Below are 25,306 nucleotides of genomic sequence, written 5' to 3' on the forward strand. Positions count from 1 at the left end.
TTAATTTGAAAAATATAAAATTTTAATAAAGGCTACATCTCTTAATTACAATAATTATTGTACCAAGTAATTTTTTTTTTAAATGAAACTCTTTATAATGCATAATTTACAGTATAAGTAGAACAAAATGCCATGGCAAAAGTCATGAGTACAGGACTTGTAATAAAAGGCATAAAATATATTTATACATAAACCCCTTAAACAAGCAAGGGAAAGCTTGAACCCTGAATATAGGGCGAAGCATGGTCTGTAACACCATGCAGGCACAGGTACTGTACTGATTAAATTTAAAAACACTAGAGATAGTGTATTATTAATATTTCCACCATACATTTTCTACAATATATACAGACTTACACAAAGTAGCAATGGCAAACAGAATGCACAGATTAACTTAATCAACACAAAACCCAACTGTTGAAATGCAAGGTCTTTTCTCGGGTTGCTCTGCCCCAAAAAAACCCAACCCACAGAGCTCCAGAGCCTTCACCCCCATCTCCCACGGCCTGTGGGTGTTCTGGGCGAGGCAGAGAAAAACCCAACCAAAAAAAAAACCCCAAGCAAACCCCACCACACAAGGACTCACACGCTCCACACGAGCTGAACGCGCCCCGGCCTCGAAACACAAGTAGTGCTAAAACTGAACAGCTAAAAACCTTTAGCTCTGCAGAACCCTCACGGGTTTTTAACCTCGTGCTGTGCTAAATACGGACATGGGAATGGGATGGCTCCTTCTGCAGCTCTCCCAGGCTCGGGGTTTTGCTCTGCCTTGGACATCACTGAGAGCAGCAAAGTAAAAACCTCACCCCGCCGAAATCCATGGACAAAATAACCTGTTCTTGTTGCTGTTTTTTGTTATATTGCATCTAAATGGAGTTAATGCTTATTAAGACCTTTATTTCAAATTAGAGCAGCATAGATTAAAATGCACCGGTCTCTAGATGAACGGATTTTTATTTCGGCTTTTATTATTATTACTATTATTATTAATATTATTTCTTTAGGAAAGTTTTATCTTCACTTGGAGAAATACTGGGCACAATCTCACTCCTTCCCTCCTCCCCCTTCAAAAAAAAAAAATAAAACCATCACAAATGTGCTCATTGCCAAACTCCTCAAATTTAGATAGTGGGGAAAAAAGTAAAAAAATAAAATAATCCTTCCTCCCCTCACCCCACTTCCCAGCCCCTCTCTTCTCCATTGTTAAAGCAGCATATCCAAAAACTGGACTTAAGGGAAAACAGACTGTTCAATAAATATCAATAAGGATTACTGTTAAGGTAAGCTATACACAGTTTCTCTTAGTCCATAGATTTCAGATCCCCAGGAAATCATATATTATGTATGGAAGTCTCTCCAACACGGTCTGCATCTCCAATAGCCAACAGTGGTCATGTTTCTAATAAATAGTCCAGGGTTTTTATCATCTCAGTACCCAACTCATGAATAATAAATGCCATTTTTTTCCTCTAAGGCTAATTCAGCAAAGTCTTCATAGACTTCACTTTTTTTTTTTTCTTCATTGGTTCAAAACTTTTCCTTCAGAGTGTGGTATTTGTTTTTTTTTTCCCCTCTTCCCTTGTCATCACTACTGTTGTGTGTCCACAGACTTTCCCAGGTTGAGTTTTCTGGAGAAACACAGACGGTGTCAGTCGATCCTCTCCACCTTCCCCAGGATCCTCCCCTCGTACATGGGCAGGACGGTCTCGTCTTCCCAAACCTCCTCGAACACCGCGCCGCAGTCGAACTCGTCGCTGGCCTTTTTGAAGTAGTATCTGTGGCAAAGAGAAGTAAAACACAGGCTTAAACAAAAAATAAATATATAGATATACAGACATAAAAAAATCAAAAGGTAGAAAGGCAAAGGATGCTTTGCTGGTTCTTTATAACCACGGCGTTTCCAATCTCTCCCTCCTGAAGGATGCTCCTCCAGGAACACCCTCAGGGCTGGGGACTTAAAAGCATCCCCAGGGCCACAGGGATGTGGTGGGGTGGAAGCAGCAGGGCTGTGAATGCTCCTCAGGGGTGACAACAGCTTCTCCAGTGAGCAGATTACACACACTGGCAGTGGGTATCCCCAGCCAGAAAGAAAATTAGAAAGCGCGGTGATTTCTGGTCAAATCTCTCATTTAAAAATAAATAAATAGGATTTCAAAGCCAAGCATTCTTAAGGTTCCCCTCTCTCCCCACCTTCTTTCTTTCATGTGTTTTCTCGTTTCAAAGCTGAAGCCCAACATTAAAATTAGCAACTGTTATTAAAAGGATGGATGAAAAGCAAACCATCCCAGCTTCCTGCAACGCAGGGGCTGAAACTCTGCGGTGTTCCCGCCGGAAAAAACATCCCGGACTTGGAACAAGCCCATTCCCGGGTGCAAGCTAAGGGACACAGACTCCTGCCTGTGCTTCCCGAGGCTCAGGAGCTTTCTGAGAGGGTCTGCTCCAGCCCCTGGGCCGTGACACGGGGAGGTCAAGTAGCAGTGTCCTGCATTCCTGCTCTTTTGCTCCGGGTCGTTAGATCATGAAGCCAAAGCTCGCTGAGACAAAAAGCACCCCCACCCCTCCTGTGTCAAACAGTAAGGACCCCTCTATTATCCTGAATTAGACCGTTCAGCTTCTTGATTAAAGGTTCCTTTTATCCCGTTTGGAGCTTTCTTCCTTCTAAGGCTGCTTAATTGCATATGCACAAATGAAGGGCTTCCATTCAGAGGGGTAGCATTTAGGGAGTCTGTCCGTCTGCCGCCCAACACCTCCTTGGAGATGCCTGCTTTCCCTTGGAAAAGGCCTTCCCCATCTGATTGCCAGGGATGGAAAATACTCCAGCAGATGGGTTACAAAGAAAAAAGATAGATATCTATAGAAAAAAAGTATCTATCAAAAAATAAAAATTAACGCCTCCCCTGTAGTTTGCAGACAAGTTGGGTTGGCAGATGTTTGTCAGGGAGAAAGGGGGTTGTAATTATGATTGAGATCAAATGAAGCTCACTTTTACTACTGAAACTGGAAGAGCCACAGTAGGGCCTTGAAATCTGACATTTTTATTTAGTGATTGATTTTATGATGCATTTTTGAAAGTCACATCTCTTTATTTTCAGGGACATTCAAATTATTTGGGTAGAGGGATAGAAGATCCCTCTTTTTAAAGAGATTAAACCACCTCCAATCAGTCCAGGTACAGTTAGGATGTATTTTTGTGAAGTCATTCCAAGCAGAATTGACACATGTTGCATCTTTAATGGCTCAGCAAGGAAAAAATGTATTATTTGAGTCCTTCAGGACCTGCACTCAGGAAAGTCAATGGCCCAACTCCCATCAACTTCCATGCTGCAGGTCAAGGCCACAACTCCCCAGGACAGCAGCTTTGAAATAAACCCAAAAAACCCAAGGAAAGTTTGAATGAATTACAAGGAACTTTCCCTTCCCTCTCCCTTGTCCAGATAACAGCTGCTCTTCCCGAGAACTTCCTCCCCAAGCCCTAGCTGTGTTTACAAAATTTTTATTTGACAAAACACGCTATGACCTTTTACATAATTACAACCTTATTTCGCAGAGAAACAGGGAAAAATAAGAAAAGGAGGAGGCAAAGCAAAAAAAAAAAAAAAAATCCACCCCCACAACATCTTCAAACAAGTCACTCTGCTCCTATTTGCTCAGCAATGGGCTTTCCATTGAAACATATTTTATGTGGCAAGCTTTGCTCCTTTTTTTTTTTTTTTTCAATTTTATTTTTTGGGACATCTGGCACCAATCGAGGCACGCGGGCCCGGCCTTGCAGCTCTGTTCTGAACCGCTGCCATCCCCAGATTACCCGACACCACCCACTTTTTTCTGTGCGTGTATGTTTGTTTTTTGTTAACGCCATCAGTATTAAATCACTGCTTAATTCTTTTTTTTTTTAATTTTTTTTTTTTTGGAGAGGGGGGAGGGTGTGGAAAGCCAAGGCAGCGCTTCCCCGGCGGGGCTCTGGCATCGCGGGAGCCCGAGGTACCCGCCTCGCAAACTGATCCAATCAATAAAGAATTTGGAGAGTGGAGCATTTCTGCATGTCTTTGTGCATTAAATGAAAGGCAAGGGCTTCAAAGACATGCTTATTAAATGTGCCTTAAAAAGAAATCAATGCCAGATGTGACCAAAGCAGCCTAGTTAGTGCCTCCCCCTAACACACACGCTACTCCGGGCACTGCGGACCTCTCCCCTGAAGGTCACCCGCAGTCTCACTCAAAGTCCAGCCAAAAGTCAAAGCTTAGATCAAAATGATTCCCTGGAGGTACACACATTTGTGTAATTAGTTTCACCTTGTGTCTGTGCAAGATAAAATACTGGGCACGTACCCAAGTTCCTTTTATAAATTTCTGTATTGTCTTTACCCAGGTGTAAAGGGGTGAGATCTAAGCAAAACGTTGTTTCATCCTTGTCAGTCACTTAAAAACATTTTCTAAAGTAATTACAGTCCGACAAGGCACAAATAATTGCACCTGGAGGGGCTTTTGGGCCACAGAGGTTTTAGAAGCTTAGTCTTGCACTTGGACATCACACGAAAAATGTCACAGAAAACCAATAAATACTAAAAAAGTTGGGTTTTTTGGGGGGATGGGGCTACACAACCACTGGGCAGTTGGCAGAGCAGTGGTGAGGCCAAGGAAATCTGTCTGCAAATGAGGAGGAGCACAGTGGGACAGGCTTTAGAGGCTGGAAAAGGGCACAAGGGTGCCAGAAGCCCAGGGACCATCCTGCAGGGTGCCCAGTTTGGGTGCACTTGCAGGTTGGTGCCATCCAATGGCAGCTGGGTGGGCTGCAAAGATGGTCTGGAGAGGAATTGGAATATTTCAGCCTCACTGTGCAAGAGCCATGGAGAAATCCCAGCTTGGCAGCCCCAGCCTGAGTGCCCAGGGTCACCAAGGCCTGGCCTGTACAGGTGGACTCTCCATGCCTAGAGAGAGGCCAGTGATGGGGCAGCAAGCTGGGAATTCCTTGTACCAAACCAAAATTAACATCTGCAGGTGAAATCAGAGGCTGCCAGTTACAGGGCAAGGCACCCAGCACCCAGCACCACCAAAATCAGTGCAAATTTAAAAAAAAATAAAATAAAATAGCTGGAATGTCCCTCTCCTGCTCAGCCTGCAGGAGAAGTGGCCAACAGAGCACCCCAAGAGTGCCCAGATCCACTGGGAAAGGGCAGCCAAGAAGAGCCAACGTGAAGCCATTGGCATAGCTGAGCAGAGGCAGCAAACTGGTTAAACTGGGAGAGGGGAGCTGGGAACCAGACCAGCAGGGTTTGTTGGTGTTTCTGAGGAGGAACTGGGTACTGCTGGTGGAGCTTTCCCTGCAGGGCAGAGGTTTTTTTCCCCCTCTAATGAAGAGAAAAGGGAACAAGCTCCATCTCCCTCAGCAGCACCATCCCAGCCCGTCACTGACCCCATTTATGGCCACACCATTGCAAAAAACAATCAAAAATTAAATAATTGAACAGCAGGCAAAGCAGGAGGCCAGCACTCAGAGGAACACTGACCCCAGTATGGAATCTGAATCCCACTGCTCCATGCCTTTGCCACAAAGCCATCCCAGATTTCCCTGGTACTGAACTTTTTGGAGAAGGGCTGGAGCACAGAACTAATGCAACTGGGAAAAGGCTGGGGAGGAAGGGAGGAGATGGCCCTGCAGCCAAGGCACCTCTCTCCATCTCCACATTGCTCCTGCTTTGAGTGGGAAGGGACTAAGAAGATCCACAGCCTCTGAAAATCCAAAGTGTCACTGCAGCAGCCCTGCAAAATATCTGCTGGTTCTTTTGACTTGTAACACACTAAAGAACAGACAAATCACACATTCTTACCTGTAATTTCCCTTTTTGCTCAGCTGTTCTTTAAAGTGCCCAAGTGTCAGGCTCTGGGCCTTTAACATCCTCCTGTAGGGAATTTCTTCTCCGCAAAAGAAGTAGGTGACAACCAGCTCACCAGACGGAGAGGTGTGAACTACTGGCAGTTTCTTTGGCTCCTTGTGACTGCAAAACACAAAACACACACAGACCCCTCTATTTTTCCATTTGAGAACAGGCTGAATCACCTCACTCCAGCCGGCAGGGGAGCTGGTGAAAGCTGTCAGGAATACCCTGGGTGTGACAATCAGATATTCCTGCACTGCCTGGGTTTGTTGGGATGTGTTTGCACAGCCCTGTGCTGGATTTGCACAGTGGGAAACATGGTTTGGGTTGGAAGGGACCTTAAAGATCATCCAGTTCCACCCCCTGCCATGGGCAGGGACACTTCCAGTGTCCCAGGGTGCTCCAGCCTGGCCTTGGACACTTCCAGGGATCCAGGGGCAGCCACAGCTTCTCCAGGCACCCTGTGCCAGGGCTCCCCATCCTCACAGGGAACAATTCCTTCCCAATATCCAACCTAAATCCACCCTCCTTCAGCCTGAAGCCATTCTCCCTTGGGATCATGGCATGGCAGAGGGGGAGCTGAGGATGGAGGTTGGGCTCACCCTCCCCAGCGAGCCCCAGGACTGCTCCCCCAGGATTTAAAAAGTTCTTTTTATCTGCCCTCACACAAAACATCTCCCAAGTTTCCTCCTCGTGCCCAAACCCACCTGCAACCACCAGGCACCAAAGCAAACCCCCTGCCAGATGCTTCACCTCCAGCACCCAGGTAATCTGCTTTTTCCCAGTGAGGATAGAATTAACTGGATTCTGCCATTTGCACCCAAGCAACGCTTCTTAAAGAATAATTAAAACAATATTACCCAGCAAAATGGCAACACTCTAGTGAATACCATGCAGCCAAATCTACAACTGCTTCTGAGGCAATGTACACTTGGCATGTCAAAAGGTCACAAAGTGTTAGTCCGCAGTAATTTAGTCTTCCTAATTTGTTCTAAGTCTTTGTAGAGTGGTTTCAGAAAAAAAGCTGCTAGCAAAGACAGCTGGTGGACTTAAGGTCAACCAATTAAAAATGAAAGGCTCTAGTCAGGTGGCTCAGTCTGGACTTCAAACATTACTCATTGCTTAAGATGAAGAGGGTAAGAAAGAAAACTTTAATTATTTAGGCCATTTTAGACCTCTCTGTAGCAGATTTCTTGTTAAAAGAACCATCCTGTAATTAGACTAATCCAATCTTTGTCCACTTTACAGGAATGCAAGTTAAAAAGAGCCAGAGACAAGATTTGAAAATGTTTTGTTCTTTCTTTAAGAAGGATGTTTGAAAGATGAAATTTCAGATATAAGAATTTCCTCTCCTTTCAAAGTGCAATCCATTTAATGAAAATATAATTATGAGCTATATACATATATATATATTTATTTCCCAATCCTTTTCTGCATGTGCAATACTCACTCTTCTGTCGTTAGACTTGCATTGCAGAAAGGGGAGCTTCCCCCCTGAATGGCAGCGGAGTGGTTTCGGTCCCTCTGCTGATTTGAGGTTGAACATCTGAAGTGGGGAGGGGGAAAGCAAGCGGGGAAAAAGGAGGAGGAGGAGGAAAAAAAAAAAGAGAAAAAACAACTTTAAGAAAAAAATTGTTGAAATGCAATCTTCTTAATTGAAGTCTCCTGTGGGTCGTTAAGTTCGCTCTTTGTATCAAGCCTCACATGTTGTAAACAATCAAAGGAAGAATTAAAAATGCTGTGGGCTAATTTATCCTTCCATACCCAAATGAACGATAACCAGTCCAATTCCCCACTTGGTATGTAGCTGGAGCCTGTCCCAGAGGAAAAACGGGCAAATTACAGCCATCAAAAGAGTGGAAGTAACAGCCTCGGATCCCAACTCTCCGTGCCGGTGCAGGGTGGGGCTGGAACACTGTCACACGTCCCCACGGCCATCCCTGTGCCCGGACAGGCAGGACACATCCACACCAAACCTCCCCCAGCCCCGCGTGTCCCCAAGGCGGGACGGGGACCGTCCTTACCGCGGCTTCTGCGGCTTGGAGACCTCGGCCAGGCGGCGACACGCTTCCTCCAGCTGGGCCAGGGTGTTGGGGGGCGTCAGCGGGGGCATGGCGGGGTCCTGCACGAAGGGGTGCGCGGGCTGCGCCCCGCGGGGGTGGCCGCCCGTCCCCCAGGGGTGGTGGCGGCCGGGGGCCCCCTTGGCGCAGTCGGAGCTGTGGGCCTTCTTTGTGCTTTGTGTGCTTGGGGAAGGGAAGAAGTCGGGTTAGAAAAGCTGGAAAATATGACTTTAATAGCAGCTCCTATTCTGCTCGCTCCCTCTCAAAAGTCTGTCATAACATGAAAGGAGGTTTATTGCCAAAAACATGACATTTTTGTGGTTTTTCTGGTTCTGCGGAACAGCTTTTATATTAAACCGGAGGAGCAAAGAGTCTCATTTGTTTTTAGCGATTGTAAAAATAGACAGCCCATGTAATATATAAATATTTACCGGGAGCGATATTGCTGTAGACAGCTGCGTATTTACCTATGGGTCTTGTGCTTGTTTTGTCTCTCGCTCTCCAGCATCCACTGCCAGACGTTCTGCGCCCGATCTGCTTCACCCCCTGGGAGCTGCAGCCCACCGGGGCCGGGCAGGGCCCCGTCCCCGGCCACCAGGGCCACGCTGTCCCCTCCTCGTCCCGGCCTCTTCAGCAGTGTCCCCGTCCTGCTGGTGGCACAAAGGGACACACGGTCAGCCCCTGTCCCCACCGGGTGGCTGCTGGTTTGGGGAAGGGGCAGAGGTGACTCACCCGAAGGGCTCCAGCGCAGAGAGAGGGGGGTCAGTGTTTTTGGGGTGGCCCTTGCACTTGGGGTAGCAGTAGAAGTCGCCGCCCGCCGCGCAGCAGCACTGCGCCCGCTGCGCCGCCTCGGCCTCGATCTGCTCCTTGCTCTTGGGCACGGTGTGGTGGTGGATGTAGTGGTGGTGGACGTGCTTGGTGGTCTGCTTGGTGACGAAGCCCTTGCCCAGCAGGGCGCAGGCGGCCAGCGAGGCCGCGCCGGGCGGCAGCTTGCCGGCGGGCAGGCGGTCGGGCGAGCGGGCGCGCGGGCTGTGCCGGCCCACGCCGGGCGATTGGCACCCGGGGGTCTTCAGCACGCGGGAGAGGTGCTCGTCCAGGATGGCCTGGGGATCCTCCTCGTAGCTGCCCGAGGGCAGGAGCGAGAGCTGGGGGTGCTGGGGGATGGCCACGTCCCGACTGCTCTGCAGGCTGGCAGCGAGCTCGGCGCCCTCCTTCTCCTCGTCCTGCCAGACAAGGGGTGGCAGGGCGTGAGCGGAAGGGCCGGGAGCCAGCGAGGCGCGCGCAGGGATGGCAGGGATGTCCCCCCCGCCGCCCCTCCCGGGTGGCACGCGGAGCTCCGCCAAGGCTAATCCTACCTCCTTGATCTGCTGCAGCCTCTCCTCCAGACAGTCCATGGTCTCCTGCTCCTGCTTCAGCTTCTCCAGCCGGGAAATGAGCTCGGCGGCGAAGGCGGCTGGCTCCACCGGGGTCATCTCCTTGGGAAGCCGGTGGGTCCTCTACAAGGAGCGGGGACAGAAGGCACAAGGCAACGTTTAGCGGGCGGCGCAGGGCGCGGGCGCTTCGCCGCCGCGGCATCGCCGGCCCCGCTACGCTTGTTGTGTCTCCATGTTTGGATGAAAGGACGACCGCAACTAGGCATGGTCTGCTCTGGATTTTTATGAGCTAGTGCTGTGGCCTCATGGAGTGACATCCTCCCCACCAGCGTTTGCCTTCGGCAGGAGCAGTTGGTCGCACTCTGAGGAACCCCGCTTGTTCTCTCTGTAGTACAACCAGCCCATCAGTAGCTACTCTGAAGTAGAAAATCTTCAAAGACTGTTGTCAAACATCAAAAAAAAAAGAAGAAAAAAAAAAAACACAAAACAAAAAAAACCTCTGAGGTGGGAGGGAGAGAGACTTTAACTAAAGGAATAAAGTGAGTATAAACAGAAAGGAGTTGGAAATTAAAAAAAATAAGATGGGGGAGAAAAAGGGAAAGGAGGAAAAAAAAAAAAAAAAAAAAAAAGAAGTCAAACGGTTGCAGATCAGAGAAGTGCTGGTAATTTATTTCCTGGCTACACACTGGGCACCTTTGAGGTAGTGTTGTCTCAACAGTGTCCTAGATCTCTTCCCCCCCCCCCTCCATCTCTTTGTACAGAAAATGAAGAAAGCTGCTGCAGGCTAGCGGTGCTACACTGCTGAGCTTGGCTGCCTCAAGCAGATCTATCAAGGGAAAAAGGGAACATCTCCAAATCAAGTGCAGAATATAAAAAGGCAAAACGCGAATTTCTGCCAAAAGAAGCAAACATGGCAGGAAAAGGGGAGGAAAGGGAAAAAGAAAAAAAAGGAGGAAAAAGAAACCACCCACTTGACTCTGCCCTCCCTCCTGCCATCCCCACACACCCCACTCCTCGCCCCCACTCTCCCTCTTTTCCCCCCCCGAAAGCAGAAAGCTGAACTGCCAACTCTTTCACATACTACCCACCAGATGAGGTGGGGCCTCTCTCCGGCAACCACTTAGCTCCAGAAATGATGTGAGGGTAGAAAAAGGCCACTCTGCTGGAAATTGTCACTCTTACACAAGCTGGCTCTATTCAGTCCCTGATCAAAGCACTGCCTTACAGAGAAAGTCGATTTGCACGCCCTGGGACAAAATAATCTAATTTACAAGCTCAGGCTATAGAACTTTCTTTAGGAAGGAAGGGGGAAAAAAAATACCAAAAAGAAAAACCACATAAACCACCCCCCCACCTTCCACCAGAAATATCATCTATGACTTCTTGCTGCTTAAGACAGCAGAAAGAGGAATTTTAGCATATTAATCTCAAGACAAGATAAGTTTATACTTGTCTGTGTAAACAGTTTATTCACTGCAGGAATCGAGAGGCTGCAAGTCAACTGAATTAGCAAGTCAGCGAGTTAATTCTGAAGAGCAGGGCAGCACGGTGCATCGGATCCCCTCAACGCCAGGCACGGATCTGCTGCCAGCTCCCTCTTTTGGGAGATCTGCTGGCCCCCAGCTCACAGACACCCAGCTCTCGCAGCCCTGCTCGGCACCACGGGAGTCCCAGGGTGGTGGCCAGAGCCAAGGCTCCCACTAGACCCAACTGGGACATCTCCACGTGGGATTCAGCCAACAGGACTAACTCAGTGCCCCTGAAAACTCCTAATTAGCAGCTGGTTTCAGGAAGGACCAAGATGTGGTGGTGCACGAGCAGGGGTTTGGAACGATGCTGAGAGCACACGGCTCCTTTGGCATCACCCTGGGAGGGAAATGCTCTCCTCCCCTGCTCCCTTCCCTCCACCTGTGCTGCCCCCAGCCCTTGCACTTCCCACAGCCCACCCAGCCCCTGCAGCTCCCGCCTGGACTCACCGGAAAATGAGGTAGAGAAACTTGTCCATTGGCCTTGACGCTCCGGTGCATTTCCCGCTGGAGCTGCTTCTTGCTCCCAATTCTGTACGGGGGGATCCCATCTCTGCACATGGAAGAGAGGCCACCGTCAGCTGGGGCTGTCCCCATGCTCTGAGACACTTCTCCATCCCCTCTGGAACCACCCAGGCAGCACAGCCCTCGCTCCCAGAGGTGCTGAGCCCTCTGGATGTCACCCGGAGCCTCAGATATCCGCCGGTGTGGGAAGTGCCTGTGTCACCAAAGGATGCACATGGATGTGCAGTAATTAAGCAAAAGCTGAAAAGCTGAAGGCAACTCCACATGAGCAGGCATCCAAAGATCCCATCAGCTTCACTCCCAAGGCGCTTCCAACACCACGTTTCTGCTTCTGACCTTTAATTTTAGGTTTTTCCCCATCCAATTGTGCTCTCTAGGACCACAACTCAAGCTCTGGAACGCCCCATGAACTGCTGGCACACTGGAAACAAGAGAGAGGCTGAGGATGGATGGCCATGCAGAGCCTGCTCCCCCATCTCCAGCCCCATTTCAGATCCAGGATGTTTCCCCTGCCTGAGGCTGGCTGGTACAGGACACTGAGGTGTGAACACGGCCATGGCCTGTCCTCTGGACAGGACACTGCTGCCACAGCCAGCCCAGCTCCTGCCAGGGAGCCACGAGGAGAAACCAGGCCAGAAACTCCAAGCTCTCCAGTGGGAACAGCCCCCTGCACATCCCACTCCAGGCACCACAGGGCGTCTTCACCCGGCCACGCAAAAAATTACCCCAGTGAGGATGAAAGGGAACGTTCCACAGCCGGAAGAGCATGCCTGGAGATCCTGAATGTCTAATTCCACCACTTCCCTCAGACTGCCTGGAGAACCTTGATCTCCAGTGCCATCCCTTTCATCCACCTGCCCCCACACCTGACTCATCTCCTGAGAGGAGAAAATAACTCCAGCCCCAGGAGGAGCAGACAGCGCTGGCCCCACGCTGCTGCCGGAGGAGCCAGCGTGGCACAGTGTCCCTGTGTGTCCCCTCCTGTGGCCACGGGGATGTGGCACACTGCAGAACACCTTCCCAGAGACACCATGACCCTCCCCTGGAGGAGGATGATCAGATGCCACCACTCAAAGCTCGAAGCAGGCGATGGCAGAGCTTTGTGAAGATCTTGGCCAAAGCCTTCAGTTGCCATTAATGAGCAAGACTAAGCTGCAAAGCCTGGAGTGAAGGATCAGAACAATCCCACCTTAACAAACTTGGAAAAATCTTTATAATAAAAACAAGCATGCTGGGAGGCCCTTGATGCCATAAGATGAGCACCTCCTCTAGACACAGTTTTTGCCCACATGTGACATAGAAAATGAAAGGAGCTGACTGTCCCCATGTCCCCACTGCACAACAGGGGGCTCCAGGAGCTTTCTGGAGGAGCAGCCCAGCACAGAAGAGCCAACACAGCCACTGGTGGCCACCAAGCACCTCTCCACTGCTCCATGAGGCATTTCTGCTCCACAAACCCACTGGTGCACATGACATGTCTTAGTTTTGGGGGAGGATGGGGCAAAAGCAGATCTAAGGTGAAGACAAAGCCACCTGGACCTTCAGAGCTGTGTTTATTAACTGGGACTTCTCGAGACAAGGGTCTCTTAGGGAAGACCCTCAGCACAGGGAATAATGCCCAGTAAAACAGGCATTCAAAGGTAAGTAAAACTGCCAGCATGAGCATATGGACCCATGGGATGAATCCCACTAACACACTCCGTGGAAAAAGAGGTGTCCTCTATCCATGAAGCCCAAGAGGCCAGAGGGGAGGAGCAGGGCAGCAGCTGAAGGGCTCTGTGTCCTCCACAGGGATGCAACCAGAGAGCCCTGCAGCCCTCCTGCACTCCTCACCTCCCTCCAGCCCTGCAAGCACCAGATGCTGTCCCCAGCCCCTCTGCTGTGGCACACATCTCCTGGTGGGGTGTCCCCAAGCTCCCAGCTCCACAGGGAGCATCTCTGCCCAAAGGGACAGTCCTGGGACAGGCTATGGAGCAGGAGTGGGGACTTGTAAAGGAGGAAGAGGAAAAGCAATGCTGACCCAGCAGCGTGGGTTCCTCCCTTTAATATCTGCCCTCATTCAGGTTGATACAAGAGCTGCTACTTCCCCCTAAAATCCCCCTGGTTACAGCAAAGAGCCCCACATAAAACCTCCAGCTCCCTGCTGCCACAGCCCTGCCTTGTCAGAAGAGTTCTGCAACTTGTAACAACGTGCAGAATTTAAAAAAAAAATAATTAAAAAACCTAGAGGTGTTTCTCTAGGATGGGAAGGCTGTGGAGCACCTAGGGAAAGTTAGCCTGGGGAATGGGAAGGGATTTCAGCAGCCACTTCTCTGAGTGCTGCACCCTTTCCTAGAAAAGGGGGGAAAAAGGACAAGGCCAGGGTTGAAGGGATGACCAACAAGTGACCCCTGACTGCAGGAGGGACAGATGGAGCTGGAGCCACCACCAAGAGATATGGGGGGCAGGGGGGACCCTGATGCTGCAGCAGATCCCCCAGGCAGGGGAAAGCACCTTTGAAATGAAAGGGCTGAACTTGGCCCATGGTTTTGGGGCAGGCCAAGGGTCAAGCCCAGCTCTCCAGGTGCCACCTCTCCCCCTGCTCCAACAGCCAACATTTGCACTCACTTTCTTGGCTACTAAAAGCTGCAGGCTGAAGAGCTACAGAGTTGAGGCACTAAATAGTAGAGTTTAATTATAAACATTTCAGCTAACCAGGCTGGGGCTAAGCCAATCTGTTTCTGGGGGAAACACTAGTTTGAAGTCTTCTACCCAGTCAGCTGCCATTTAAGCTGAGCCAATTATCTTAGCCTTTTGACTCAGATGTGCCTGACCTAACCTGAATGTAGTTTTACTGCTGCTTTGAAATATCAGACTCATGCGCATATGCATTCACTCCCATCTTCATCTGGCAACGGCTCTGAAACAAGCCTCTGATCTTGCCAACATCAAAAGCCTGGTTTGTAAGATAAGGTAATATTTGAAGTTTGCTCAGCAGCATTCCCCTGTGTCCAAAGTAAATCCATAAATAAGATATAAGCAAATAAAAAAAAAATCCCCTTTCCTCCCCCTCCCCAATCAAGAAATGGAAATAGACATTTGCATGATGCTTTGTGGCTATTGCAAAATATATAGGGACAGACTGATCCCTGGCTTCTGGAATAAAATAAAAAAGGCAGATTATGCATTATTTGGAGATTTCTCCTAATCCCAGTGCAGTTCAGACTTAGATTTATTTAAAAAAAAAGCTCCAAACTCACTTTACTGCTATGTCTGACAGACTTTTCCAGAACAAGTTTTTCCTCTTCAGTTGATACCAATATGAGCCAAGAGAACTAATTTGCATTTGCACTGCTGGAACAGAACAAGGTCCCCTGTTCCAGGGGGGTAAAACCTGACAGGGTGAGCACCTGGGCTCAGCCAGGGTGGGTCTGTGCCCCCAGCACGTCCCCAACACCTCCGGCTTCCAGCAGAGCCAGGAGCACCCGGAATCCCAACTGCTCCATGAGAGATGCTGCCAGCAGCCCTTCTCCTTGCAAAGGAAGTTTTACATCAGCCTTAACTTTAAGCCCAGCCTCCAGAACTGGTAGAATACCTCTCCCAGCTCCAAAAATACCCGGCGCTGCCAGCCCCATGCTGGAGTGTGGCGTGGAGGGCAGCAGGAATTCTCCCTCTCTGCCATCCATGGGCAGCAGGAATTCTCCCTCTCTGCCACCCCTGGGTGTGCCAAGGGAATTCTCCCTCTCTGCCATCCATGGGCAGCAATAATTCTCCCTTTCTGCCACCCCAGGGCAGCAGGGGTGTTGGCCAGCAGGAATTCTCCCTCTCTGCCATCCATGGGCAGCAGGAATTCTCCCTCTGTGCCACCCCAGGGCAGCAGGGGTGTTGGCCAGCAAGAATTCTCCCTCTCTGCCATCCATGGGCAGCAGGAATTCTCCCTCTCTGCCATCCATGGGTAGCAATAATTCTCCCTCTCTGCCACCCCAGGGCAGCAGGGGTGTTTTCCAGCAGGAATTCTCCCTCTGTGCCACCCCAGGGCAGCAGGGGTGTTTTCCAGCAGGAATTCTCCCTCTGTGCCACCCCCCAGCCGCCCCCCAGCCTGGAGCTGCGGGCAGTTTAATCAGCCAAGCTTCCCCAAACTCTCACAGCCTGCGCGGGCCATTGTTACGGCAGGAAAAAACAGGCAGCTCCTTTCAGGCTCTGCTTTATGGGGAGCTCCTATTCACTTGTTCAAGCAAATTTCAAAGCGGGCTGCTGCCCTCTCATCCCCGCTAAGCTCCCCTGGACTAACAATGGGCTGAAAGCGATTCAGTTAAGCCTTTCATCCACCATGCACTTTATTTCTCACTCAGTGCTCTCATCTGTATAAGGCCTACAATTGGCATTGCTGTGAAGAGAGGGTATAATCCTAGCCCTGTGAATCCCAAGTGACCCTACACTGGTCCAGAAATGACTAACCCAATGAATGCTCTGTTGACACATGATCACATACAACCAGAGCCAGTAAGAAGAAATAAAGAAGTCACCCTATGATTCAGCTCTTTTATTTAATGCCAATATTGTTCAATCAGGGAATCTGCTGGGACAACAAACTATTTTTTTCCGTAATATCAGTTCAAAACACACATGTGCATTTAAAAAAAAATAATAAAGAAGGGCTTTTTGTTTATGCATCGAGGATTTTTGGTAAATCCTGTTTTCCGTTGTGCATCTTCACACATGTGGACATCAAAAACCCAGCATGAAAATCTCTCTGAGGAGCACACAGGGACCACTGGACATGTCTGACACAGACATTGGAGAAGTTTCAAGATAAAAGACCAGCAGTGCAGCACTCTGCTTGCAGGTGAGCTTTTCTAGAGCACTTAAGATCATGAAACACAAACAGCAAAATTTGCCTTCTGCTCAGCTGAAGCAAATGGTCCTTAGGAGTACTAAGTAAGCCTCACTGTCCCCTCTACAGACACAAAAGCACCATTTCTGTCCTGCTGGGGAAAGCAAACTGACAGTCAAACCTGCTCCCAGCTGCACACTCCTCAGCAACCAGGAGAAGACAATCCTGGTTGAAGATCCTGCAGTTCCTGGGCTCAGCCACAGCATCATCTCTTATACCTGTGTGCTCCTGAAACACCCACCCCTGATCCATGCAGCTCCATCCAAAGGGCTCTTTGAAGACTGCCCCAGCCACACTAGATGAGCAGCTATTTGCCCCTTCAGGTCACTGGCCCTATTAATGTACACTCTGACATTAATGACGAACGTTAATTACAGAAAGCGCTTCCTACAGGAAGTAATCTCCTCTTTGATGACTGATAACTAGTTAAGGAAGCCTGGCCTTAAGACAAAGGCTCAGGGAGATTCAGTTGCTCCTTGGGTTAGTCAGGCAGCACCATGAGCCAGGGCAGAACGTGTTTGCTCAGCTGCAGTTGCAAAATGGCAAGAGAGGGATTCGTTATTTCCCTGCATCCGATACCTGCGGCAACAGCGCGAGAGAGAGAGAGAGAGGCTGCCATGCCCTGGATGGGGCACAAACCCTCTTTGGGCATCCCACGGAGGACCAGCACAGCTGATTTGCAGGTGTCCCACCCCAAAAGGTGGCCAGCAGCAGGTACTCACACGCTGCTGTCCGTCATTGACATGGAGTCGTCCGTCAGGGCATCGCTGGAGATTTCGCTGTCGTTGGCGCTGGTGGCCGGCGCGAAGACATAGCCCGAGTTCACGTGGTAGGGGTTAACGGGGTCGTTCCTCTTGAAGGACCTGGCACAGGCAGAACAGGAACCCAGTTACCACACAGTAATCCCAGTTACCACCAGTCCTTGTGGCAGCACCATCCTCGTGGGAATCACACTCAGTGCTGGCTCGACCCCTTCAGAGCCACCCAACCATCCACTGCTCACACCTCAGCCAGCACGCTGCCCAAACCAGGACACTCTGTCTAAACACACACAGGGCACAACTTGAAAGACTTTCAGCATCTTATAAAGGCCTCTAGAAAATCCCAGGAAGCGCCTCTGCATCCTCTGATACCCTGAAAAACTCAGTCCTTAAGGCTTGATGCTGCACTGCTGAGGTCAGCAGGAGTTTTGCTGCTGGCACCAGCAGGGGAAAGTCCAAGAAGTTCACAGCTCGAGTCCCACTGAAAGTCACAAGGAACCAGCCAACAATGCTTAGTTCTGCTCTGAAGACAAGGGTTAGCATCCCTTTGGAAACACAAGTTCTTGGTATCTCTGTTGCCTGAACCAGGAGAAATGCCTGGAACTACAGGGGCAGGACCCCACGTGTCAGAGGCACAGGGCAGGGCTGAGATCTGCTGTCCCAGGCTTGGCCTCCCAAATTCAGATGCCACCTTCCTGGCACTATAAAAACACACAACAAAAAAGCCCAGCTTTTAGGAGAACTCCTACTCGTGGGGTTTTTTGTGTAGAGTTGGGTGGGGAAGAGGAGGATGGATAGGGGACATGAGGAGAGGCCAGCACGTGGGTTACTGACCCCAACACCTCTGGCTTCACTGAGAGAAGCAAACCCAAAGCTCAGCCTGGATGTGTGAGCTGAGCAGCCAGGAGCAGTTCTGTGACGAATTCACGGGCTGTGATGGAGCAGGGCCAGGTCACCATGGCAGGGTCACTCCAAGGAGGGGGCCCTGGGCATCCCCCTGCCTCCACCACTCCAACTTCCCAGCCAGGATCAATATACACATCCCGGCAGGTGATAAGGGGATTATGCAGGCAGGTTTGGAAGCTGCATGTTAAGGTGCACATTTTGTTCCTCTTCCAGGGCAAGATGGGGTTGTTAAGCTTCCGCCTTTGTATATCAAAGCAAAAGGCCTTGTCATCTGATAAGGGCTGCTGATTTTAATAATTAGGGCCACTTACCCAGAACTTGGGGGCCTAAGGAATGTGCCAGCAGGCTCGGCAGGTTTTTTTAAATGGGCTTTCCATCCCCCTGCCCCCCTGGGGCTGGAGGGACCAGCTGGGTTTAAGTGACAGCAACATCCTCCCACTGCCCCGCTCTCAATCTCCATCCTCATCCCTGAGCCCCCATCACCCCATCCCTCCTCCCCCAGCACCAAAAGCAGGAGCCTCAGCAAGGCTTAAGTTTTTAAAAAATAAGGGGAACTAAAAAAAAATTTTAAAAAAAGAAAAAAGAAAAGAAAAAAGGAGGGGGAAGGCTGGTGGGGAAGATGGGCCTCTCTGGTACAGCCTGGCTACAGGCAGGTATTCAGCCCAGCCAGGGCTGCATTCCTTTCCAAGGAGGCCAAGGCATTTCTGATGGGGAGATCAAGATGTTAAAAAATATATATATGGGAAGAAGAAGAAGAGGGGGGGAAAAAATGAGATAGTAAGGAATGCCACAGGAAAGAAGTTAAATCTTCAAAGATAAATGAATTCCACATGCGGGTGAAAGCAAAGTTATCCTGCTGCTACTACAAGAAAGTCCCTCTAAAAACCATGGAGTCTGCCCTGGATCAGGGGGATGTGCAGTCCCAGAGACCCTCCTTGGAGCCCTGGTGGGTTTTTGGGTCAATGTTTAAGGGATGCAGATTTTCCCACTATTTGAGCTGAAACCATCTCAGCTCCTGAGAGTGCACCCGAGGACCGCAAGGCTCAGGATGCTCCAGGAGGCTCGGGGGTGAGGATGCTCGGGGGTGAGGATGCTCCAGGAGGCTCGGGGGTGAGGATGCTCGGGGGTGAGGATGCTCAGGGGTGAGGATGCTCGGGGCTGAGGATGCTCGGGGCTGGCACCTCGCCGGGAGGTGTCTGGCACCCCTGGCACACGCAGGGCTGGGTTTGCCATGCTGCTCTCACAGCAGGACCCTTCCTGCAGAGCCTGAACCGGGGGCGGAGGCAGCAGCTCCGTGTGGGCATGGCACAGCGAGAGGGAGGTGTGTCCAAACATAGAATTAGAGAAAGTGGCCGGAACTAACTCATCTTCCCAGCAGCACCGCAGCATCATTCACCTACCAACACCTCGTGGACAAAAAAAAAATAATAACCCCTAAAGCTGACGGGTTTTTAAAGTCCTCATCCCTGCTCCACATTCAACACCGCCAACACAGAAATCTCCCCATCCTTTCAGAAAAAAACAGTGGGGGCTGTTTTGCTGCATTTAATGCTTTCGGATTTTTTTCCCCCTCTTTTTAATTTGACCACCTTACTCCAGTAATTACACCCAGATGCATCAAGTTGCCTGCGAGGGTTTTAAATTCCAGGGAAAGCGGTGGTCTCCTGCCACAGATGCTGCACACACAAACACAGCCCAGCTCCAAACTCAACATGCAAAGTGTTTTCAGCTGTCAGGTAGCAGTTGCTCTGGAGCTTCAAGGAGAATGTCTGATGTTTCTCAGCCTATTCTTATCTTGATGCAGTGACACACAGCATGGAACTCTCTCTCTCTCTCTGCTATGTTAGGCAATGGCCATATCAGAGGTATTATAATGCCATGAAAATTTCAGGGGGGCTACTGGTCATATCCCCCTGTTATGAGGGTGCAGTTTCAGAGTGTGGGGAGTGGGGTTTTTTTACTGTCAGGTTGCTTTTAGAAATAAAAGCACTTGGGCAGGTCAAACCACAGACTTATACAGAGAGAGAGAAACACTGTACAAGGAGCAGTTGGAGGAAGCACTGAATCTCATTAAGTATTTTCTTGGGACAAACATCACTGGGCAACCCCGGGTTTAAAAACATTAATAAAAAAACAAAGGCAAAAAACCACACATGCACAAACCTGAGGAGAAAAAAAAAAGTATATTTTAACACAACTACGTTAATCACAGCTTCCATGCTCTAATTGTAGAACACTGCTTGGAGCATAGCTTTACAATGGCATCATTTACTTCAATAATTGAAGCCAAACTCGGTTCCAATAACTTCACACACGAGGAGCTGCACCAGCGGGTCCTTTCAAAGGCCAGGAAGCACTGGGAGCAGGCAGAGGGCCATCTGCAAGCCCCAGTCTCCCCCAGTAAGGCCAGTCCTGCTGATGGTGGAGCCTAATGGGAGGCAGATGAGCCCACCTTGGGCTGAGCAAACCCACGTTACCCCGGCGGCACAGCAAAGGGAGAGGCGCTCTCTGTGTACACAAAGTCGTGCGTGATAAATTTAGAAGCGCGTATAAATAATATCTGGAATTCCTGGAGCATGGGGCCAGGTCCGGCGTGGGGAGGCCAGTTTTAACCACACCACAGCCCAGAGGGGAGGGGAGTTCGCCTGGGAGGACAAGAGGGAGGTCCTGCTTTTAAAATATTCCCTGTGTTAAGGCTCCAAAGACACAGCCAGCAAGTTTTGCAAGCGCCTGCTCCCCAGCCAGGTGCAAACTCTGTGTTTTCACTTGACTTCTCCTGTTCCTGTCCATCACCGGCGCCGGGGCCAAACAAACTCTTGCAACTCGTGGGGTTCCTGAGGTCTCCCGTTTGGGTTTGTCTGGCCGTGTCTCCGTGCCCTGGCATTGCCAGGTGGTCTCCCCTGCTGGCCCGAGATCCCTGTGCCCCCAGAGCCAGGTGGGCTCAGCCCCGGGCTCCCGGCTCTGGCTGGGATAATCACATTGAAACCCACCCAAGCGAACCGGAGCCCGCACAGCCCTGCAAACCCAGGGCGCACCGAGCAGAAATTCCTTAATTCCAACACACACATGAGGGAGGTGTGGTTTGGCCACTCACCAGGAAAGACTTTGTGCGAGCTTCAGCTCCAATGCTAGCCGCGATCCTAAATGCTGAGTGATGAGAGATAACCCATCCATATGCTCATCAGCTCGGAGCACATGCACGCACAAGTGGCTTCACAAACGGGAGGAACTGAGCAGCATCTCAGCTTGACCTCCCCTCTCTCTGCACTGAGATCTCTTGGCCCCGTGGAGAGCAAAAGCTCCTGGAAATTCAACAGAAGGTGATCAAAGCAAAACGCACTACCTAATGTCCTAGGAGGGTAGATCTGACATGTGAGGAGCAAGCTGCATTAATCCCTGGACAAAAAAAGAAAAGAAAAGAGGAGGGGGGGAAGGAAAAGGAAAAAAAAAAGCCCAGCACTAATCAGGCAAGCAGCCACAGCGCTGCAAGAGCTCTCCTGGACAAGGCACATGTGGGTTTAGCAGGGCCTGCAGCTCTGGTAGAACATACAGCCAAGCCCTTCCAGCTCTGAATCCCAACAAAGGCTCAGAGATAAAAGCATCAAACATCCCCCTCCTGGAAAGCCAGCGAAGGGCAGCAGTTCAAACCAAGTTCTGGAGAACAGCAGATGCTCGGGCAGAAACGCTGAGGCACGAGATGAGGATCCCAAAGCCCAAGCGCTCCCCGGAGCAGCTGCCAGCGCTGCCCCCCCGGCAGGAGGGGTCCGGGATGGAGAGCATCCCTCCTGTCCCCACGCCCGGCACCTCCATCCCGCCCCGCTGGCACAGGGACAGCACCCAAGGGGCTCCGGAGCACCCTCCGGGGCAGGGGGACCCTGCCAGCACCCCCCGGCACAGCTGGAAGCTCTCCGGGGGCAGCAGAGGAGAGCTCCGGCAAAGCCTCCCCGGGAGAAGCCTGCTGCCCTTTGATGTCCATGAATCACAGACACACTCTCAAAATTCCTGTAAACGAGATGTCAAACACTCACCATACCAACCCCCAGGCTGCCGGGCAGGCGGAGGAGAGCGCACATCTGCAGCAGAGCCCTCTCCTCTCAGCCCTGATTCAACAATCCACACTTATGGCAAGGGTGGGGAGAGGAAAGAATACATTTTCAGAGGATTATACAACTCATCATTTGCTCATCAGAGTCTCTCATCCCCATCCCCCCCTGCACTTCGAGATGGCTCTTACTTTGCTCACCCTCACACCGCTGTGCCATCAACATTTCCAACAAAAGAGAAGGGTCTGGCAGTGCAGATGCACCCCAGGACCAGGGCACAAGGACACCCTGTCACCTCACAGCATCCCCACACCCCTGGGGAGACAGCCACCACCTCTCAACGAGTCCAACTGAGCTCACAGCCAACATGAGAGCACCAAAGACCTACCAAAGATCTATTACTCCACACCTGGAATGCCTCTACCACCTTAAACACCCACATTTTGGGTATCCTCCTGTACACACTGGCTCAAAGCCACCCTAGACGGCTCTGACATGCCACCAACACCCCACGCCACGGAGAAGCTGAACATCACACACATCACACACACAGAGTCAAAATAAAAGCAAGATTCTGCCCAAGCTGCAGAGTTGGATGCAGTCAGTGCACACATTTCCTCTTCCACGACCGCACAATTGCTTCCCACATAACCAACATCGTTAAACACCGGTTGATGGTGGAGTTGGGGAACTGGTAGGTTACATTATTCATGTGTCTCTGTGATCCACTCCACTACTGCTCTTAATAGGTCTGAAAGTCGAACCAATAATTAACGCATGTCCGGAGGACATAGTTGCTATGAAGTTTTTGATCTATAAAAGAACTGAAAGAGCCAATAGGGCTTCAGAGCACAGGACCTTGTTTTTCCTCTGTAGAAGGGGGAAAAACCCCACACTCAGACAACACCCCACAAATTCCAGTGTTTGGAGGTGTGGGGAAGCAGCTGTGCTCGCAGCCCTTCAGGAAGCCCTGCCTCCCCTCCATTCCCACCCCAACAGCATTGTGAAAAACACTCTCAAAGTGCTTAAAACAAAGCCCACTTTCCGGGGGTTCCCTTACCTGTATCCGTTCTCGATCGTTTCCGTGGCTCTGACATTCGCTGTAACCCTCAATGTCTTGCTGGATAGTCCAACCACCGAAGGCAAGATTTTGTTTTTAAAGTCTGCACAGCTCCATTCCTCTTCTTCATTCAAGGTCGGGAGATAGCCACAGACAACTTTTAAGCTCCCCAGTCCATTGCTGTTCATGTAAGCGGGATTCTCTCCTCCACTCCGTACATATTCGAGGTATATATCAGAAGTTAAAAACATCTGGTAAGCATTTTCCTCCATCACAGTCTGAATCTCAGTCTGTGCCTGATCAAACATGATGGAATCTATCTGCTGCTTCTTGATGCTGTCCCTTATGTAGGTCTTGGTAGCAGGTTTGAGCTGCTTGGAGACGATGCTGTTGTTCTCGATGTACCTTTTGTAAATAGCTTTGGCTACTCGTAAAGTTTTGGTATCCTTAAGGTCCATCTGCCTGAAGCCATTGCAGGCAAACCAGAAATCTAAGGTATCCACACATTTTTCCCTTTCCAGAAAGGTCCGAAAAAGATAGGCACCATCTTGATCTCCCAAGAGGGAATGCAAGGATTTGGTCCATCTGGCCAGGGGGGAGTCCGGGGACGCGCTGCCCTCCGGCTCCCCGAGCCCGTTCTCGTTCCTCCGCGGGGCAGGAGGCACCGGCATGGCCTTGAAGCTTTGGCTTTTGGGGAGAAACGAGCTGGCGAGCTGCGGGCATGGTGCTTCTCCTTCCTCCCCCGGGACAGGGGGTCGGGGAGCGTCTTCCCTGAAGCTGCTGCTGGGGTCCGGGAGGTGGGCGAGGAGCACGGCGCTGCTCATGGCTCCGGAGCTCGCTGGGGAGAGAGGGGCTCCCAGTGGCTTCAGGAGCTGCCTTGTGCCTCTGCCTGCCTCTGCCTGGAGTCAGCAGGGGATCCTCGGAGCCTCCTCTCTGCAAAGGGGAAAAAAAAAAAAAAAAAAGGAGGGGGGGGGGGGGAAGAAAAAAGGAGTATTGATCTAATCAAAACCAGATCCTCCCAACATCAAAGGCAAAAAGTAAACAGGCTTTTCAACTCCTCACAGTCAAAAAAAAAAAAAAAAAAAAAAAGGAAGAAAGAAAAGGAGAGAGAGAGAGAGAGAGAGGGAGAGGGAGAGGGAGGCAGGGCAGAGGGAGCGGGGCTCTATCGCCAGCCCGATCGCGACTATCAGATCCGCTCCGCTGAACTCCCGGCGCACTTTTAGCGGGGCCGGGGCGGGGGTGTCAGCGCGGCCCCCCCGCCGCCCTCGGCGGCTCGGGGCGTCCCTGCCCCGGCATCTGGTTTCCATTTGCCCCTCACCCAGCCCCGCTCTCCCCGCTGCCCGACCCGCGTGTGTCCCCCCTCCGCCAGGAGCGATTTTGGGGCGCTTCTTTGCGGGAATCGGGCTGGAGCAGGGACCCCCCCTCCTTCCCAAAAAGGCACCCCCGCGGGTGGGTTAAGGCGAGGCGGCCGTACCTGGGCGCTGCGGAGCATCCCGGGCCCCCCGCATCCCCCCTGGAGCCGGGGAGAGCAACCCCGGCTCTGCAAAGGGGGCTCGAAATGGGAAGGGGGGGTCCGAGGGGGGCAGCCCCCAGCGCCGGGCAAAATAATAATAATAATAATAATAATAATAATAATAATAATAATAATAATAATAATAATAATAATAATAATAATAATAGTAAAAACCTGCTCCAGAAATGGCGACGGGCTGGGAGGAGGGAGGTCGGAGGGGGAGGAAAGGGGGGAAAAAAGTCCGGAGCGACTTGGAGCCTCCGAGCCGCGAGCAACAGCCGAGCCCGGGCGGGCACGGGCGGCGCGGAGGCTCCGCGCCCGCGCAGGGCGGCAGCGCGGGCACCCCCACGAGAAAAAACCCCAAAAATGTTTAAAAAAAATATTAGGAAATAAATGAAATTAGGTAAAAAATCCGTCTCCGAAGCAGAAGAAGCGGCGGCCGCCGCCCCCGAAGTTGCCACTCACCGCCGAGCTCGCTGCGCGCCCGCGGCCCCGCCGCTCCCCGCCGCCGGCAGCGCGCAGGCTGCACCCGCTCCCCCCGCCGGCCTTCCTCCTCCTCCTCCTCCTCCTCGCCTTCCTCCTCCTCCTCCTCTCCTCCCCGGCGGTGCAACCGCATCGGAGAGCATCGGGAAAGAGGGGGGTAAAGGGAGAGGGGGGGGCTGCGAGGGAAGGAGCCCACTGCGATCCGCGCCTCCCTCTTCTCCCTCCCTCCGCTGGTTATTTATTTTATTTATTTTAAATACAAAAGCGCAGGTCCCGCCCCCCCCTCCCTCCGCCCCCCGCCCCGGGCT

At 51.1% G+C, this 25,306-nt stretch overlaps 1 protein-coding gene across 2 annotated transcripts; it reads right to left on the reverse strand.

The window, feature by feature from the left end:
- Nucleotides 1-25,222, reverse strand: AXIN2 (axin 2). Of its 2 annotated transcripts, none has more exons than XM_063408967.1 (11): nucleotides 24,981-25,222; nucleotides 23,003-23,935; nucleotides 16,955-17,095; nucleotides 11,285-11,387; nucleotides 9,291-9,431; nucleotides 8,668-9,158; nucleotides 8,403-8,582; nucleotides 7,900-8,118; nucleotides 7,326-7,421; nucleotides 5,828-5,995; nucleotides 1-1,775 (listed from the first exon to the last, which is right to left on the reverse strand). In XM_063408967.1, exons 2-11 carry the CDS (start codon nucleotides 23,824-23,826, stop codon nucleotides 1,649-1,651), a joined length of 2,490 nt encoding a protein of 829 aa, XP_063265037.1. In that variant the 5' UTR covers nucleotides 23,827-23,935; nucleotides 24,981-25,222; the 3' UTR covers nucleotides 1-1,648. The 2 variants fall into 2 exon arrangements, with proteins under 2 accessions (XP_063265037.1, XP_063265036.1); XM_063408966.1 differs by having other exon boundaries at nucleotides 8,403-8,585.
- Between the last annotated feature and the right edge of the window lie 84 nt (nucleotides 25,223-25,306).

This window comes from Prinia subflava, chromosome 12 (genome assembly GCF_021018805.1).
Source record: "Prinia subflava isolate CZ2003 ecotype Zambia chromosome 12, Cam_Psub_1.2, whole genome shotgun sequence".
Lineage (NCBI taxonomy): Eukaryota > Metazoa > Chordata > Aves > Passeriformes > Cisticolidae > Prinia > Prinia subflava.

What these genes read in the sequence shown, in the direction of transcription:
- AXIN2 (XM_063408966.1), bottom strand. Translation starts at nt 23,826, where the DNA reads ATGAGCAGCGCCGTGCTCCTCGCCCACCTCCCGGACCCCAGCAGCAGC. An exon ending in TCAATGACGGACAGCAGCGT is followed by an intron (nt 11,388 to 16,954) that starts GTGAGTACCTGC and finishes TTCCATGTGCAG; the next exon opens with AGATGGGATCCCCCCGTACA. An exon ending in TTTCTCTACCTCATTTTCCG is followed by an intron (nt 9,432 to 11,284) that starts GTGAGTCCAGGC and finishes CGCTCCTTGTAG; the next exon opens with AGGACCCACCGGCTTCCCAA.